At 37.9% G+C, this 18,073-nt stretch overlaps 1 protein-coding gene across 1 annotated transcript in view; it reads right to left on the minus strand.

Moving 5' to 3' along the window:
• Positions 1-679: 679 nt before the first annotated feature.
• The window catches only part of LOC116483294 (putative uncharacterized protein encoded by LINC01549), a 32,383-nt gene continuing 14,989 nt past the window's right edge, over positions 680-18,073 (minus strand). The window contains exons 5-7 of the mRNA XM_058428881.1: positions 10,814-10,864; positions 3,493-3,528; positions 680-1,311 (exon numbers count right to left, since the gene is read on the minus strand). Coding sequence (XP_058284864.1) covers positions 1,265-1,311; positions 3,493-3,528; positions 10,814-10,864 — 134 coding nt within the window. The 3' untranslated portion in view covers positions 680-1,264. The remainder of the gene's footprint in view (positions 1,312-3,492; positions 3,529-10,813; positions 10,865-18,073) is intronic.

Below are 18,073 nucleotides of genomic sequence, written 5' to 3' on the forward strand. Positions count from 1 at the left end.
TAAAGAGTTAATCATATAAAATCCCCCAAAATCTCATCTGAGTGATTTTTTTAAATTTGAAAGTAAATTTTCCTTTAGAAATAAATTGGGCCCATTTCCAAAATATTCTATAAATCTTCTTAGGCTCACAAAAACATCTACTTTATCCATTCTTATTGATCATTAATTGATATGCTCTAATTGCCCTTATACCTAATATGTGCCAAATACCAGCAAAGATAGCATAGACATGAGTCTTGCCTTCAAGGGTATTACATGTAAACAAGTCTGGAAGGGCTTCATGAGGAAAGGTGGAACTCTGCCTTGAACTTATCTGCTGATCTTTGATAATCACTATGGTTCCTTCATGATCTATACAATGAAAAATGAATATAAGAAAAGATTTTTATAGAAGAAATATCAAAAAGAGAGGCAACTAGCATGAAGGAAGAACTATACAGATTTTAAAACTTACCTCTTTTATTTTATTGACAAATAAAAGAATTTCCCTCAAATTGGAATATTTTTACTAAAACTGGGAAGGAGTAATCACATAAAGAACAACCCAATAGTTCTATACTCATACACCAATTGAAGCTATACTAGTAGATAGTAATATACAAGTATACCAATATACTACTTGTTTATCTTTCTGAAGGTAAATCAATGTTTCTCTCTGCACTTATCTGCTTCCATTCACTCAGTTTTTTATTTGTTTTTGTGACAGAGTCTTGCTCTGTTGTTCAGGCTGGCATGCAGTGGCACAATCTCAGCTCACTGCAAACCCCCCTCCTGGGTTCAAGTGATTCTTGTGTCTCAGCCTCCCCAGTAGCTGGGATTACAGGCATCTGCCACCACACCCGGCTGATTTTTGTATTTTCAGTAGAGACAGGGTTTCACCATGTTGCCTAGGCTGGTCTCAAACTCCTGACCTCAAGTGATCTGCCCACGCCTCGGCCTCCCAAAGTGCTGGAATTACAAGCATGAGCCACTTTGCCTGGCCTCATTCAGGTTTTATTGTGTGCTTTGTTCTGTCTTGGAATATTTGAGGGTTAAGAAATTAGGTCAAAAGTCTGCCAGCATACACCAAGCTGTGTGTATAGTGAAAGGAGGGCTGGCAAAATGTCTACCATGGCATCTGCTTTAGAAAGATGGAGCTGTCATTGCAGGTGTACACATCACTAATGCCATCCTTTCTTATCACTAGGTGCTGGAAACTCAGGTAAACCAGGGAGGAGAAAGTATCTTCATTTCTCCCAAGAGTGTTATTTCTCCATCATCACGTTCAAAACCTTCTCTCAATTCTTTGAGTTCTTCTCTTTATCTTGTTTCCTAAAAGAAAAATGACATTTAGACATAGCTATGAAGTAATGTCCCCAGTAAGACAGATTTTTAAATGAATGAATTCCATACAATTTCTATTTAAAAATTGTCAGAACAAAAGACAGATATTCAGAAATAATATGGGTTACAAGAATTGCTTATGGTCTTAAAAAAAACAAAGTCACTATTTGTTGTTACTAATATTCATGACTATCATTTAATACTCTATATGTTTCCATGAAATCTAATTCAAGTCAATACTTCAATGACTTGTTTTCAATTACTGTACACTGACTAAAGTACCTTAGTATGTCCAGTGGTTCACAAGTTCATTTCTTTATATCAAAAGAAGGAATAAAAAGTACCCATCATTTGTCAGTGACATCCTGTAGAACTAAAATAGTGGTATGATACCACCATTTGTAGAAGTATTAGTTATTATTTCTATAACTGAATGAACTTTAACCATCAATTACGGAATACTTAAAAGGTAACACCCTCCAGGTAAGCTGACTAAACATGTATACCCTACTTTCTGTTTCAAGCCCAAGTTCCACTTTGTTCTCCCAATCTAGATTCAGCATAGGGTCATCATGGTGAAGAATTCTAATTATGTGATTTGGATCCTAGTTCTTCTACCCAGTCCGGTGGTCCTTTGAGCCAGTTGTCAAACCTTTCTGTGCTTTAGTTTCACTTTCTGCAAAATTGGAATAACAAACACTTCCCATTTTTTGTAAGGGTTTATGTAAATTATTCCCAGAGGACACATAGAGCATTGCCTGGCACATGGTAAAATCACAGGAAATGCTCACTAGTTGTACTGGTGAGCCTTGGATGGCCTTGATTTACACTTACCACTATATTTTCCTCATTTATTTATTCAGTCTATTTCCTGAATTCTAATCAATGTCAATGGGAAATTACATTAATGATAAATTATCCATTTAAGTGTATGTGTTCTCCTCCTCCCTCCAATATCTCCATTACATTTTTGTCTTCCATTAATGTGTGGCTAATTGTGAAGTGACTATGTTCATAACTACCTTATTTATCTGCCTATTTGATGTTCCTAGTGGGAGACACTAGACATTAAAAATGACACTAACTATAATACCAACAGTATAGGAAACTGCCTGATTACAAAGTTTCCTTTTATTGCCTCCCTCTCATCTTCAGCCTACTTTCCTTTCTAACTGACCCAACTAACCCAACCCAGGCTACCAAAGATGAGCCTATGTGAAATGCAAAATGTCTAAGATCCACCCTTGCTCCCCTTTTGCCAATCAGTGCTTATAAAACTCCTAGGGCAAGTTTCCTTATTTTTGACATGAGTTCTTTGTCATAGTCATCTTAGGAAGAGGAATAATTTCTCCTGCTGCATCTATAGCATTTTCACAGTGTTACATCCAAACTGACTTGATACAGTCTCAAGGGGATGACAGGACGTTTCTGTGGAAAGTCTTCTCAGATGTGGGGATTTTGTTAGAGAGCCACATGCCCCACTTTTGAGGCAATTACCCCAGTTTTCACATTCTCTCTCTCCTGTGTTTCGGAGAACAGATCGAACGTTCTCTTCCTCCAGGTCCCTGTTGATTGCCTGAACTGTGAGAGTGCTGCTTGAAATGACAAGGGAATGGGGTAGAATTGGAGTTATCAAAAAAAAAAATGTGGTAGGAGGCTCACCATTCAATAATACATATTCTATGAGGCCTCCCCGAGGGTCGTCAGGTTTTCGGCAGAATATGAGTTGGTTACTTAACACACTCTATTACCTTCACTTAAGGACTTTAAATCAGGAAGCTTTGCTTACTTTTACTAAATAAGATACTGGAAAACGGAATCCCCCTTACTTTCAATTGGTAGGATGAGGAAAAGTCTCCTACAACAATGCTCTTTCTACTCTGGAAGGAGATGCTATATCATGAATGTGTGTGTTTGGTCTGCTTAGTAAAGTATTCATAGAATCATATAAAGCACATACTCTTCAGGTTTTTCAATTGGCAGACATGAGAAATAGTTTTGTTTTCGTTTTGTTTTAATTTTCTCTGATCTCTAAAATGTATCATTTTGCATGTGAGAAACCCAAACAAAAGACAAAAATATCAGAAGTGTCTTGCTTCAAATTATATTGGTTTGTAAATAAGTTTAGGATGGTTTATTGAAAACAGGATTAAAATTTCTCTGTCTTACCTACTGCCAACACAACTTGCTTCTGCTGTGGCACATCTGAAGGAAAAAATAAATGTTAGATGTGAAATTTATAAAAAATGACACGGAGAAAAACAATGCTCTTAATAAATAATATATTATTATAAGAGAAACAGAGTGATTGAGTAATGGCACTCTAATGATTTTTCCCCAACAGCTAGCACACCTGCTCTGGCATTGTTTTTGTACCGATTTGTTTTCTTTGCTCAGCGGAACTACTTACTGTGAGAACAGTCGTCATGAAGTCGTTTACAAAGGTGACTAAACTACCTTCTGCTAGGGTGTCAAACTGCCCCAAATTGGAAGATCAAATAAAATTCTGAATATGATGCCTGGGTGTTGGAGTGAGCACGTGTTGTGAAACACTACTGAATGGGGAGCTCAGACTGTCTTTGAGAAATCTTTACCAAGGTCCTGAGGGCCATTTTACAGATTGCCTTTCTAAATTTTACAGTGTAAACAGCCCAGACTGGAATGAATCAACATGTGTAAAGAACTGTGAGGCAGCTCCTCTCTCTCCCTGGATCTCAATGATTGTTACAAAGATGAAGGTTCCAGTCATTCCTCCAGCTCTGAATTGTCATTTGACCTATGCCAAATGTCATCAGTTACTGGATTACCATTTATTTCTATCACATGAAAACAAATCCACTGTCTTTATCATAGAGATTAAATATAGGCAAGAGATATAAAGAGTTGAAAATGTATAAAGGAACAGTGATTAATATTAAAAACAATTTTGGGTATTATTTGGTAAAACATCATTACTTATAAATATATAAGAGCAGGTTTGGGGGTTGTAAATGCATTTCTTACACTTGTTATCTAATTTATATGCCATAATCGAATGTATATTGTCATCTTGATGCCATTCATCCTTGAAGCACTGACATTTGCTATTCTAGAAAAGGCCATTTCACCGAGTTCTCTATTATAATGCCTGAACTTCTGTTTCTGAATGAGATTCAATGGGATTTCTAGAGGAGGGGGAATAGAAGAACACCCATTTCTACTTTTCTGTCTTCAAAGTTAAGACATAGCAATGATTACACATTCTTTTTAAGGGAATAGGCTCAAATTTAAGGCAATGGAAATCAGTTGTAAAGAGTAGTCAATGATAATCTGTAATCTCAATTCCTGTTCAAAAACCACTTAGCATAATTTGGTCTACATTTACTAAGCAAAAATTAGACACTGACCAGAACCAGAAGGAGAAACTAGTAGTGTAGGGGTTGATACTGTGGAATGGTATTGAATAGGTCATTCTAATTTGCCAGGCCTTCTCACAACAGTGTCAAGGCCTTGGAGTCACAAGACACTGAATTCTTATATAGCCTTAGCTGTGACAGTATCTTCTGAAACTTCTTTCGGCTATAACTTGAGAGGTGAGTCAAGTGTCTATTTGGAGGCAAGACCTTAGTTTTGTGTTTATGTTGTGTCTTGTAGTTTGAGTTAGGAAAAATGTCAGAACAAACACAATGCCATTTGCAAATGAGTTAGCTGGTTTGTGCATGCTTTGCCTGGCATGGAATGTCTATGTACATTCATTTTTAGTCTCAGGAGCTGTACTTGAAGTGTCTGCAAATGGTAAATTACCATCTGATGTGTGACACCATGGTTTATCATCTTACACTTGATTAAGTCAAGCAGGATATTGTTTATAATAAGCTACAGATCTGTGTGGTTGGATAACCTTGTAAAGCACTTAGGTCAGGGTTTGTTGCATAGTAAGCTCTCAATAAAATTAGACTCTGGGTAATTGTCATGGAACTATCTTAGAGAAAAATGGCTTTAAAAGGCCATCACATCCAGCCTCCTGCCTCTTTGTGGTAAGTATCATACAGTGAATTACTTTCTCCAACTCTTCATTCTCTTATCTTATACATTTACGTGTCTACCCTGGCTTGGCCATAGGACTTTCTTTGGTCAATGGGACAATACAGGAATGTTGGAGAGCAGAGCTGAAATATGCTTGTGGAACTGGCCTGCTATCTTGCACTTCTACCATTGCCATGAGAAGAATATTCCCCAGATAGTCACTCTCCCTTCAGCTTAGGCCTCAGAATGCATATGGCTGTCCCAGCCACCTCATGCACATCATTTTTGTGGCAATGGCTGATAGATACTGTAAATATAACCTATTATTTGCCATTAATGTGTGAGGCATCCAAAACCCTAAAGGGTAAGTGTATTAATTTTCTAGAGCTGCCATAACAAAGTATCATCCACTGAAGGGCTTAAGCAACACAAATTTATTTTCTCACAGTTCTGCAGTCTAGAAGGCCAAGATCAAGTTGTTGGAAGGGTTGGTTTGTTCTGAGGTCCATGTGGTAAAGATCTATCCCAGGAAACTCTCCTTGACTTATAGATAGTTATCTTCTCTCTATGCCTTCGAAAGGTCCTCTCTCCCTGCATTTATCTGTGTCCTGATTTTCTCTTCTTTTAAGGACACTGGTCATATTGGATTAGGACCCACCCTAGTGACTTCATTTTATCTCGTTAAAGACTCTATCTCCAAATACAGTCACATTTTGAGGTATAGCGGGTTAGGACTTCAACACATGGACTTTGAGGAGATGAAATTCAGTCCATAAAAGTAAGTGATGTACAAGTTTTCTACCAGTACAGGGAAATAAAACCCACTTTGTCTGCTACCTTTCAATTTCAATCTTGGGTCAGCAACTTTTTCAAGGGCCCTAGAATTCACTCTTCTCCACAAGTTAACATCTGTGTGTTTTAGCAACCTAATACTACATGCCTGGAAATTTAGGCCTGAGCACGGGGTAGCACTTTTCAGTGAGCAGAGGCTGAACATATCTCTCTTATGATGCCATTGACATTTCAGGAACTGTAGGGCATTGCATTCTGGCTCTGAGGGATCATTCTGGACCTACCACTTTTGTCATCAATAAAACAGCAACAGACAAAGCATTAAAGTAAGTTGTCTAAATTGAAAAGGAATTTATTTGTCAATTAATCAGCATATAACTAGGCAAATGTGTATGAGAATGTTCCTGTATGGTGGAACCCTCAAATGGTAAAGAGAAAACTTTCAAGTAATACTAGAAAATGCCTTCAGACAGATAAAGTCTGTTGTATACTGTGCCTGACTTGGGATGGATGACTTGGAGAAATTTCCATGTGCGCAGTTCATCTTTGGCCAACCTAACTTATCAAGTTCGTCAGGAACCCTACCTTCATCATAGGTCTTCCAAGCTCTGCCACCTCAATCATGTTTTCTGATATTTTATAACCACTCCCATTCTCACTTGTTACCCTAGTAGCTTTTCCTGCAGTTTTTTTTTTTTTTTTCCTTTCTATGGTCTCTAGGACTCCTCTGTGACTTCATTAATAAAAACATTTCCATTGAGCAAAACATATTACACAAAGAAAGAAAGTGAGAAAGAGAAAAGAAAGAAAGGAGAGAAAGAGAAGAAAAAGAAAGAAAGGAAAGAAGGAAAGAAAGAAAGAAAAAGAAAGGAGAAAGAAAAAGAAAGAGAAAGAAAGAAGAAAGAAAGAAAAGAAAGGAGAAAGAAAAAGAAAGAAAGAGAAAGAAGAAAGAAAGAAAGAAAGAAGAAAGAAAGAAATGAAGGAAGAAAAGACGGAAGAAGGAAGGAAGGAATCAAAATTCTTCACCTGACTTTGAAAACGTCTCCAAAATGGAAGATTCTTTCATGTCACTTCCCCCACCAACACTAGTCTCTCATATAAGCCCTTCTCTGCACATGGACCTGGATTTTTGCTAAATTCATACACCTCTTAATGTTATCCAGTTCACTGCTTTAACACATACTGTTTCCCTATGTAAAGTGACCTCTCTCATCCTCTCCACCTGTGCTAATATTATTCTGTGTCAAGGCACAGCCTAAGAGGCTTCTAAACCCTTCCTGTTCACCCAGCCGACATGCTCACTCTCCACCCCCTACTTCCAACCCTTACAGTCTTTATCTCTCTCGGACCTGTATCATGCATTATAACATAAAGTTATTTATCTTTTTAACAAATACATTTTCTCTCCCAAATGATATTATTAGTTCTTCACCATCAAGAACTCATCTTTTCACTGATATCAACAATGAAAAGTGTTACGTATGCAGCAGATTGCTCTTTAAAAATACATTGAATAACATATTTATTGAATGAATCAATGGCATCAACTCAGTATATGTTTATTAATTGAATAATGAAATATGGAAGGAACAAAGCAAGTATGTATTGAATAAGTGAATCTCTGAAATCAAGCCTACAGACTGCCCAGATGTTCTCACCCATGGGGAAAGTTCCACAGTTCCAAATCACAGTTGGATGATATTTACATGGCTTAATACCATCTTTACTGAATTATCTCAAGTTTTCACTGATACCAGAAATAAATGTTTTTGTCACGCAGCCTAATTTATATTTCTTGGCATATATGAGCATTCTATTCATAATATGGCTATTTATAGTCATTTGTTTTGCTTTAATACAATTTAACTCAGAAGTACTGAATAGAGGGCATTCAAGTTTTTGATGGTTCAGTGAAGTCAAACATATTTCAGAAGCAAATCTGGGCCACAGGGCCTTATTTTGGAGACAAAACAGTGAGAGTATAGAAAGGTTAAATAATATGCCCTAAGATGCACAGCTAATTGGCAAAAAGCTCTAGTCTAGAATAGAGATTCCTTCAGTCCCTATACCATATTCTTCACTACCTCCTGCTACCACTATTGGTGAGATAATTAAAAGACAATCTGCAATATGACCATTTTCTTCAAAATAATATTTTAATGCTATTCTCTGCACATTGACTATTCACATATAGATTATAGCATAATCTATATTATGCTGTGTATAGAAGAAGTTTAATTTCCAGCACCATAAGGAAGTCTTTGTAGTTGTTTCCCTCAACTAAGACAATATAGAAATTGGTATAAATGTGTGATCCAGGACCAGGCAAGCACAGGACACCCAAGTTGAGCTAAAACTAGTGAAGGGACACCAACCACACAAATGGAGAAGTGGCCAAGCTGAAAATGAACCACAATCACCCCATATTTGCTTTGAAATTTAAGATCCTTAAGTAGATATTCCCTCCTTTAAGTCGATATCCCTCCTTTAAGTGGAAATCCCTCCTTTAAGTGGAAAGCCTCCGTATGAAGCTTTTGTTCATACAATGTGCTATTAACTAAATGTTTGTAGAACCCTAAAATTCATATGTTGAAGCCCTAATCCTCAATGTGATGGTATTTGAAAGCAGGGGCTTTGGGAGGTAATTAAGTTTAGACAAGGTCAAGAGGGTGGGGCTCTTATAATGAGCTTAATACCCTATAAAAAGAAGATATACACAATCTCTTTCTATTTCTCTCTTTCTCTCTCCCTCCACAGGAAGGCTCCAAAGAAAGGCCACATGAGGACATAAGAAGAGATGGCATCTGCAAGTCAGGAATAGACTCTCACTAAGAACCAAATGCACTGGCACCTTGATCTTGGGCTTTTCAGCCTCCAGAACTGTGAGAAATACGTGTCTGTTGTTTAACTCACTCAATTTATGGTATTTTGTTATAACAGTACAGAAAGACTAAGATAGTAACTGGTACCAAAAAAGTGGGGTGCTGCTATAACAAATACCTAGAAATGTGGAAATGGCTTTGAAACTGGGTAATGGGTAGAGACTGAAAGAGTTTTAAGATGCAAGCTAGAAAAAGCTAAGATTCCCATAAAGGGCAGTTAGGGATGATTCTAATGAGACTTAGAAAGAAAAGAGGAGAGCTGCAGAGAGCGCGTCTATCTTCTTGGGGGATATCTAAATAATTAGGAATGGAATGTTGGCATAAATATGGACAATAATGGCCATTTTGGTAAAGGGCATTCAAGTTGTTTGGAACAACTTAGGTAGAAATGAGAAACGTTATTGGAAACTGGAAGGAAGGCAACTTTTGTTTTTAAAAAAATAATACTTGGCTGAACTGCATTTGTGTTCTAAAGTTTTGAGGAAGGTAGAACTTCCAAGCAATGAAATTAGATATTTAGCTGAGAATATTTCCAAGAGAAGTGTCGAAGGAGTGGCCCAGTTCCTCCTGACTACTTATAGTAAAATGCAAGAAGACAGAAATAAATTGAAGAAGGAATTGTTAAGCAAAGATAAACCAGAACTTAAAGATTAGAAAATTCTCAGCCCATCTATATTGTAGAGAACACTAAGCATGTGGTGGAGTAACCACTTGATAAGAGGATTAATATGGGTAGGAACCATGGACCTAATCAGCCACCCCAGCAGGAACGATGCTAATTTGAATGTAAGGGGACAGAGATGAGACTAAATGAAGGAAAGCTTTCACACTTTTTACATCCTACAGGACTAGACCAGAGAGCTATTTGGCTGTCAACATTATTCTTCAGGGAAATAGAAGCATGACTCTGAAGGTGATTCAGAAATATCAGACCTGCTTCCTTGCTTTCAAAGAAGCAGGAAGGGCGAATGCCTTCACTTCAACAGCCAGATTGCAGCATCCTAGAGCAGTAAAAGGGGGCCCACCAAGAGATTTTGGATCATGACTTTCACAAACCCCACCTGGCAGAACCACCCACCCCAATGAGTCTGGAAGGCAGGACTGCTGCTCCAGTTGGTCCAGTAGGCAGGAAATCATTTTAAAGAGGATTATTACTGAGCCTTAAGATTTCATGGAATTTGACTTGCTAAGTTTTGGACTTACTTAGGATCCATCATTCTTTCTTCGTTCAGATTTCTTCCGCTTTGAAGGGAAATGTCTGTCCTATGCATGTCCCATCATTGTATTTTAGAAACACATATTTTTTATGGTTTCACAGGATCACAGACAGAAAGGAATTTTGCTTCAGGATAAATGTATTTCTAGTTTCATCTATATCTTATTTGGATAATATATAAATAAAACTTTGGACTTCAGAGTTGATGCTGGATCAAGAGTTCTAGGGCAATTTGGATGGAATAAATGTATTTTGTATGCAGGAAGGACATTAATTTGGGGGATCACGGGTATACTATTATGGACTGAATATTTGTATTCCTCAATATGTTGAAATGTTGAAAACATAATCCCCAGTGTGGTGATATTTAGAGATGGAGCATTTAGGAGGAAATAGGGTTAAATTAGGTTATGAAGGTGGGGTCTTCATGATTGGATTAACACCCTTATAAAAAGAAGGAGATACAAAATCTCTCTCTCTCTTTCTCTCTCTCCTCTTTCTCTCTTTCTCTTTCTTCAAATGCATGCACCAAGGAAAGATCACATGAAGACATAATAAGAACACTGTATCTACAAATCAGGAAGAGGACCCTTACCAAGAACTGAATCCACTGGCACTTTGATCTTGGATTTTGCAGCCTCCAGAACTGTGAAAAATAAATATGTATTGTCTAAGCCATCCAGTCTATGGTATTTTGTCATAGCAGGCTGAGAAAACTAAGAGACTAAGACACCCATTCAATACACCTTGACTCACCTGACTATAAACTCATCTCAGCTCTGTGTTAAGAGGAGGGCTAGGCCAGGAGTGGTGGCTCACACCTGCAACCCCAGCACATCAGGAGACCAAGCACATTGGGAGGCCGAGGAGGGAGGATCACTTGAGCTCTAGAGTTCAAGACAAGCCTGGGTATTATAGCAAGACCTCCTCTCTACTAAAGTCAAAAAAATTAGCCAGGCATGGTGGTGTGCACCTGCAGTCCCAGCTACTTTGAGGGCTGAGGCAGGAGGATTGCTTGAGACTGGGATATGGAGGGTGCAGTGAGCTATAATAGTGCCACTGTACTCCAGTCTGGGTGACAGAGAAAGACCCTGTCTCAAAAAAAATATATAAATAATTAACTTTTAATTTAAAATAAGAGGCTTAATAGCCTGGTTCTGTGATGTCACATATGTACCCATTAACAGTAGCCTTCTGGTGACAATGACTTAATCTACTAGCACAGGTAGGCAATAGAGATAAAAGCTTAGCTAATTAACAAAAAAACTGATTATTCACAATAGTTCAGATATGGAAAGAATTTAAGTGTTCATTGACAAGTGAATGTTAAAAAAATCTGTGTATATGTATATATACTTTATAAATATGTATAATAGAATATATATATTTCATATATATACAGCCATATATATGTGTGTGTGTGTATGGTGTGTGTGTGTATATATATGTATATGTGTATATCTATGTATATGTAAATGTATATATTTCCAAGAGTAAAATTTCTAAGGGAGAAATCCTGCCAAGCTTGTTAATCTCATGCAGATGTATGTATGTATATATACATATGTGTATATATGTATATGTGTATATATACAGCCTTAAAAAGGAAGGCAATCTTGCCATTTGTTTCAACATGGATAAAACTGGAGGATATTATGATAAATGAAATAAACCAGACACAGAAAGACAAATACTACCTGAGTTCACTTACATATGGAATCCAAAAAGTCAAACTCCTGGAAACAGAGTAGAAGGATGGTTGTCAGGGGCCAGGGAGTGGAGGGAAATGTGAGATGTTGGTCACAGGGTACACACTTTCAGTTCTAAGATGAATAAGTTCTGAGAATCTAATGCACAGCATGGCGACTACAGTTGATAATAATGTATTGTATACTTGAAATTTGCTAAGAGAAAATCTTATGTATTCTCACTACAAAAGAAAAGGTAACTATGTGGGGCAATGAATATGTTAATTCGCTTGATTGTGGTGATCATTTCACAATGTATATCTAAATATGTTTTCATGTGTAATTTAAATGCATACAATTTTTATTTGTTAATTATACCTCAATAAAGCTAGGGGAAAATGATTGGATTCCAGGACCATTCTGCTGTTAGCTGTGTGGATTTGAGATTCTGCATTCAATCTACACATTTATATCCAAAAAAGGTTGGACTGGAAAAATACTTGCCATATAGTGTCCTCAAAAACCCTGGGGTCTCCCAGAAGTGCCTCTTGGCTTTATCAGCTAAGTTATCAGGTTAGGAATTCATGCCTCCCAACCCAACTTCAACCTGAGCTGTTCTGTTTTAATCCGCTGTATACACCAGGATTCTGCATAATGCTTAACTGGGAAAAAAACAGTCCTACTGTGAAAACAATAGCAACAAAACAAAATATTTGAAATCCACCAGAGTAATTAATCTCAGGTGCTTGCTGGCTCCTTCTCTCTGTGAGATATTAGAGAATAGGAAAACCATTCTGGTGCCTTTCAGATCCTATCAAGCAGTTCTGATCTTGTCTGGATCAGCCTGTGTTACTGGGATCAGCCTGCATTATTGAAGCTACCTACCACACAGATTCTTAGAGGAATCATTCTCCCCACTTTGAGGGCTTTGTAGGCCATAGGCAATCCAGGATTCTAGATCCAATCAGAAAGATATGGATGAAATACATTTTTTGCAATTTTCCCTATGGCCTAGACCCACTGTGAAAAAGTTCTGGGATGGTGTGAGGATCTGACTCAACAAATATTCACTGAACATCAAATATAGGCTACACATTAGCTTGGTACTGCTAGGTTTGAGCTGATGTTTGTCATTTTGTTTTCGTTGTTGTTATTATTATTTGTTGTTGCTTTTCCGTACTTAATTCAGAAACTCCAGTTCCTACAACTTTACAGAGTAAGAAAATGTAGGGGTTAATGTCCTTTCCCCTGCTCTACATATTTCCATTGAATTCTTCCAATCTCTATTTAGCACTAATTGAATGTCCAATACTGAGCTAGGTACAGAGATAAATAGAAGAAAAGTTTAAAAGATATGGTCCCTGTCTTCAAGGATTTAGAGTGTATCGAGGAGAAAAAAAAACTTCCACACACAACACGAGCAGGTAACAAAGGAAGAGTGCTAAATTAGCTACAACCACCTGCCAAAGGTGTGGTACTGACACTACATCTGCTTGGCAGTTTGAAAAGGGCAAGATCAAAGCGAGCTGGAGTTTTGGGGTCAGGGGTGGGATTTGATCTGTTTATTGAAGGGCTAGAAAGATTTGGACATAAAGAGAAAATGGCTCCTTATAGGGAAAGGGGAAAAATCAGAAGATAAGCACAAGGGGCCCTAAGGAGACTGGCTGCCTTGGAGCAAAAGCTTACTATGTCAAAGAGCCTAGACACCTAGCCACTGCCATCATGTTAGTGGAGGTTGCTGGTCAAGTGACTTCTCTGTCCTGGATCTCAACTCTTCAATTTCCAATGAAAATTAGCTCCTGGGCTCCTATTTATCTTAAAGATGCATCTCCATTTAAATGTGTTTAATGCTTGCAACATGCTCAGTGTTCACTACCTATGAGAGAGGCACACATTATTATTACCATAATCATTGTTTACCACCTGCTTGCCTCACTTGAACTCATTACTCATGCCATCCCTCTCCCAGGGGGAACACTTCGTCACCTCTCAGGGTTCATAAACCTGCTCTTTGGGAGATAAATTTACTAAATTATCAATTTTACAGTGATCCCTTTCAAACGCTTTGGGAACTTGAAAGGGAGAGTGGTATTTGACTTGGATTCCTCAATAACTATGCATGCTTTGAGAAGCTGATGGTGTTTGAGAGTGGGTCAGTGTCCTTTCAAAGTCAGTAAAAGAAAACATCCCACAGAGTGACTTAAGAAACATAAGATCCAAAATATCTTCCAAAGTAGGGGCCTTCCCACAAGAGAACAATCTTCCACATTTTCCTGTTTCTCCCACGTTCTCTTTTTCTTAAGCTAGTAATGATAATCTGGGAATAAATACACATTTTCTAAGGGAGAAATCCTGCCAAGCTTGTTAATCTCATGCAGATGTGATGATACTTTTACTATGTTGTAATATGGCTTCTTAAAAAACAAGTTGGAAGGGGGGGGGAAGCCCACCAAAAAACAACAAATATTCGCCAACCCATATGGTCAGTAATTGCTGTTTAATAGTCCTCCTATTACAAACCTAAGAGGCAGCAGTCTGAATTACCAGTAGAGTATTAATAAACAGGAATGAGTTAATAGTGCATAAAGACCTTCTAGTGGAACAGTGGGGGAGTTGAATATTCTTTTCTTCAGTCAGCTGTAAGTAATTACTGCATGGTGTGCTTCTGACTATTACCATAACAGAGCAATTGGACGTGAAGAATGGATAATAGTATGGACATGGAGGTATTTTTAGAATATCAGCAGTGAAGCAGGTAACTGGCCTACTCCAGTAGAAACCTTTAAATAAGTTTCGAAGACTTATTTTTTTTTCCTTATGACATTTAGCCATGGCAGAATTTTGAAAAGATCAATCTAATACATTATTTAAAATAACTTTACAAAGAGGATGCCTGTGATATGTAAATAAGGAGCCAAGAAGGGAGGAAGGAAAAGCCTAAAAAGCCCAGGCGGACACGAGGCATGAGCCGACGTTACTGTAACTACATAATCACAGGTTCCCTCCTGCTCCTTGGAGACACAGCCTTCCTCTGCCTGGATGCCCAATCTGCTTGACTGGCTCCCACTGGCTGCTCAGGTGAAAGTGAAAATATTCAAATCAGAGCTGTAACTATGATTGCTGGAGTTGTGGGTTTTCTAAAATTGAGTTAGTCATCCTCAGTGATTTAATGATGCATATCATTTATTTTAAAATATTATTACAGGGGCATTGACTGAGCTGCGGCTCCTTTTTCAAGGGACTGTCCATTATGCAATGTGGCAGGGTATGTCATGGATGGCGGCAGGCTGAGATATTGTCTAACGGCACAACATATGTTCTCAGATGAAAACAGCTTGAGACTTTGATTCAGAAAGCGGCAATTTTGTAAATGCACACAAATATCATTTAAGGAATATTTTGATTTTTTTTTTCAGGGTATAGGTCCTTTTCCTGCCTCCTGGCTGCACAGGCCGAAGCTGATTTTTCAATTTGCAGGTTTGTTAAGCATCATGGAATGTTTTGGTTCTCAATCAAGAATATTCTTCCCAAGTGGTTCCAAAGTCCTACGCTTGAAAATAAACGCGTGTCCTCTTTGTCTCCTAGCAGCATGTGTTCCAATGTACAATAGCAGCACAGGACGGAGCAAGGCATTGCCTTTGATTGAACCACCCTATAGGTTTTTAACCTGCCACTCTCAGGGGCTGCAAGCTTTCTTAAAGCCAGGCAGCATGCTCTCTTATTTGGGCGGCACTGGCAGCTGGAGTCCAACGGGGGTGGTTAGGAGCCAGGACCCAAGTCCTCCTCCTGGCAGGACTCCTGTCTTACATTGTGGCACAGGAGCTGAACAGAGGATAAGCCACCCCAGTGCTAATGACCTCAGAGTCCCACCTGAAAAGAAGAAGCACAACCTATGGGACAGATGGCAATGCTTAACTGATATCTGCCCACCCCTTTGAAGTCCTCTGACAAACAATTGTGTGTGAAATAAACACTGTCACACTTATTTTTCCTGAAAAAAACACATTATTGTGTCTGAGCTCCACCAGCCAGCATATTCTGATTCATCTAGACACAGCCCCTTGCTTGCTAAAAGATGCTGCAGTGTAAATGTACAGCTGTGTATTTCACCTGTTTAGCTGGTGATTCTTAATAGAAGTCAAGGGCACACCTGTAGAGGTGTTATGGCGACCCAGGGAAAGCCACGGTTTCTCTGTGTTGCTGGTTTAGGTTTTCTTTTTTTCATGTTTTTGAAAATAGATTAGTTCTCTTTTCCATAAATCTACAGAAAGATGAGGACAAAAGAAAATCTGGCTAATTAAATGCCAATTTTAAACAAAATTTTTCACATTGAACAAAGATCAAAAGTCATTTCTAGAAAGTGCTCATGACCTCTTATTTTAAGGCATTTTAGTGTTTAGAGCATTTGTGTTTCTAATTCAGTAAAATTTTGAGATTTGTACAACTCTCTTTCCATGTGACCACACTATTTATGGTGATGAGTATGTCCCATTTAAATATATTCTGCATCTCCTATTAATCCTGAAGTTCCCAAGGGCATGGGATGGACCTCTGAGTTTTATACCCAGAGTTGACACCATATCCAAAGGACCAGTACAAAAACTTCCCTAGGAAATGATACCACCAACAACCAGAACTGTTACTGTTTCATACCTAGAGAACCTTCTTGGGAGTAGAGAATAAGAGAATTCTCCTGAGTGAAACTAAGAGGGAGAAGGGGGGCTCCAACTCCTTTATATTTCCATTTAGCTCTGAGAAGCCCAGGGAAAAAGAAATACCTGGAATTGTTAAGAAGCTGAGCAGTTTCAGAGGCTACCAATTTATCTCTTCAGTATTTCAGCTGGCAACTCTCTAGTCAAGAATTCTTAGTATTTTCAGGTGTTCCATTGAAACAACTTAGCAGGCCAACACTCCAAAAAGAACCAGTGAAAAGGTAAATTATTGAGTCAATTACAAAACTCGACCATTATAAAACTTTCCAGAGTGGTTGAATTCAGCTACCCTATTCATGGGCTATCATGACAACCATTAGGACTCACAAAAATCTTTTTTATTTCTTCAGCATTTGGTAAATAATCCTCTGAAATGACCACTTATATAATATTGCACATAACAGTGATAATAAAAGGTCTAAATAATTTGGCCTCTACTTCCTCACTGGTTTCATCTCCTACCATCCTCTCTGTGGTTTTATTTCAGTTCTTCCATCACCCTGAGCTTATCTCTGCATCTAGGTCTTTTCATTGTCTGTTTCCTCTGCGTAGAATACATTCAACCTCAGTTAAAATGTCATCTCAACAAACTATTCTTAGTGGTTTTCCAAGCATTCTCTAAACCTGCTTTATTTTCCTCACAGAATTTATACTAGCTGATGTTTTCTTGTTTGTATATATGCTAGATTGAACTCTTCTTAATTCTTGACTCTTTCATGCTATAATATACATATCATTTGATATGTCACTGTGAGTAGAAAATATTCCTACCTCATTGCAATTAGGCTTAGTCATGTGACTTGCATTGGTTAATTAAATGTTGGTAGTCATCATGAGAATAGGCTTCAAATATGCCATGTGTCTTGCTTGGATTCTGGTGCTTCTGCCTTTCCCTATTAGAGAAATAGACCCTAGGTAGTCAGTTTTTGAAGAAGAGTGAGGAGACTCTTAGGACAAATCTGAACCTAATCTGAGACTTGGAGCCAAGTCTCCCTATGACCTAAAGTAGTGCTGTTTCAGCCAACCCATGAAACCATTAGCAAGGAAATAAATACTTGCTTATGCCACTGAGTTTTGGATTTGGGTGTGAGGTTTGTTATATATTATACTTGTGGCAATTGCTAGTTAACATAGAAACGCTACCAAAAATGGGCTTCTGCTATCAAAAAATATTAAAATGTGTCATTAGTTTGGGATCACATGGTAAGAAGAGAAGAAACTATTATTTAAAAAGTAATAGAAAGCTAGAAAAATGAAAACCCATATTATGCAATACCAAAACATTTGATAAAACTGTTGACTACAATAATCTGGAAGGCAGAAAGTGTACTAAATTTACTCGTAGCTTTGAGCTGGGAAGTTTTGGGGGCAAAATATTTATAGTATGAATTGGCAGTTGTTGTCTGCATGTAATAAGTTACTACAAGAAAAATATAAGCTTAGAAAAGAATTGAC

This window comes from Hylobates moloch, unplaced genomic scaffold (genome assembly GCF_009828535.3).
Source record: "Hylobates moloch isolate HMO894 unplaced genomic scaffold, HMol_V3 SCAFFOLD_15, whole genome shotgun sequence".
NCBI classification, from domain to species: domain Eukaryota; kingdom Metazoa; phylum Chordata; class Mammalia; order Primates; family Hylobatidae; genus Hylobates; species Hylobates moloch.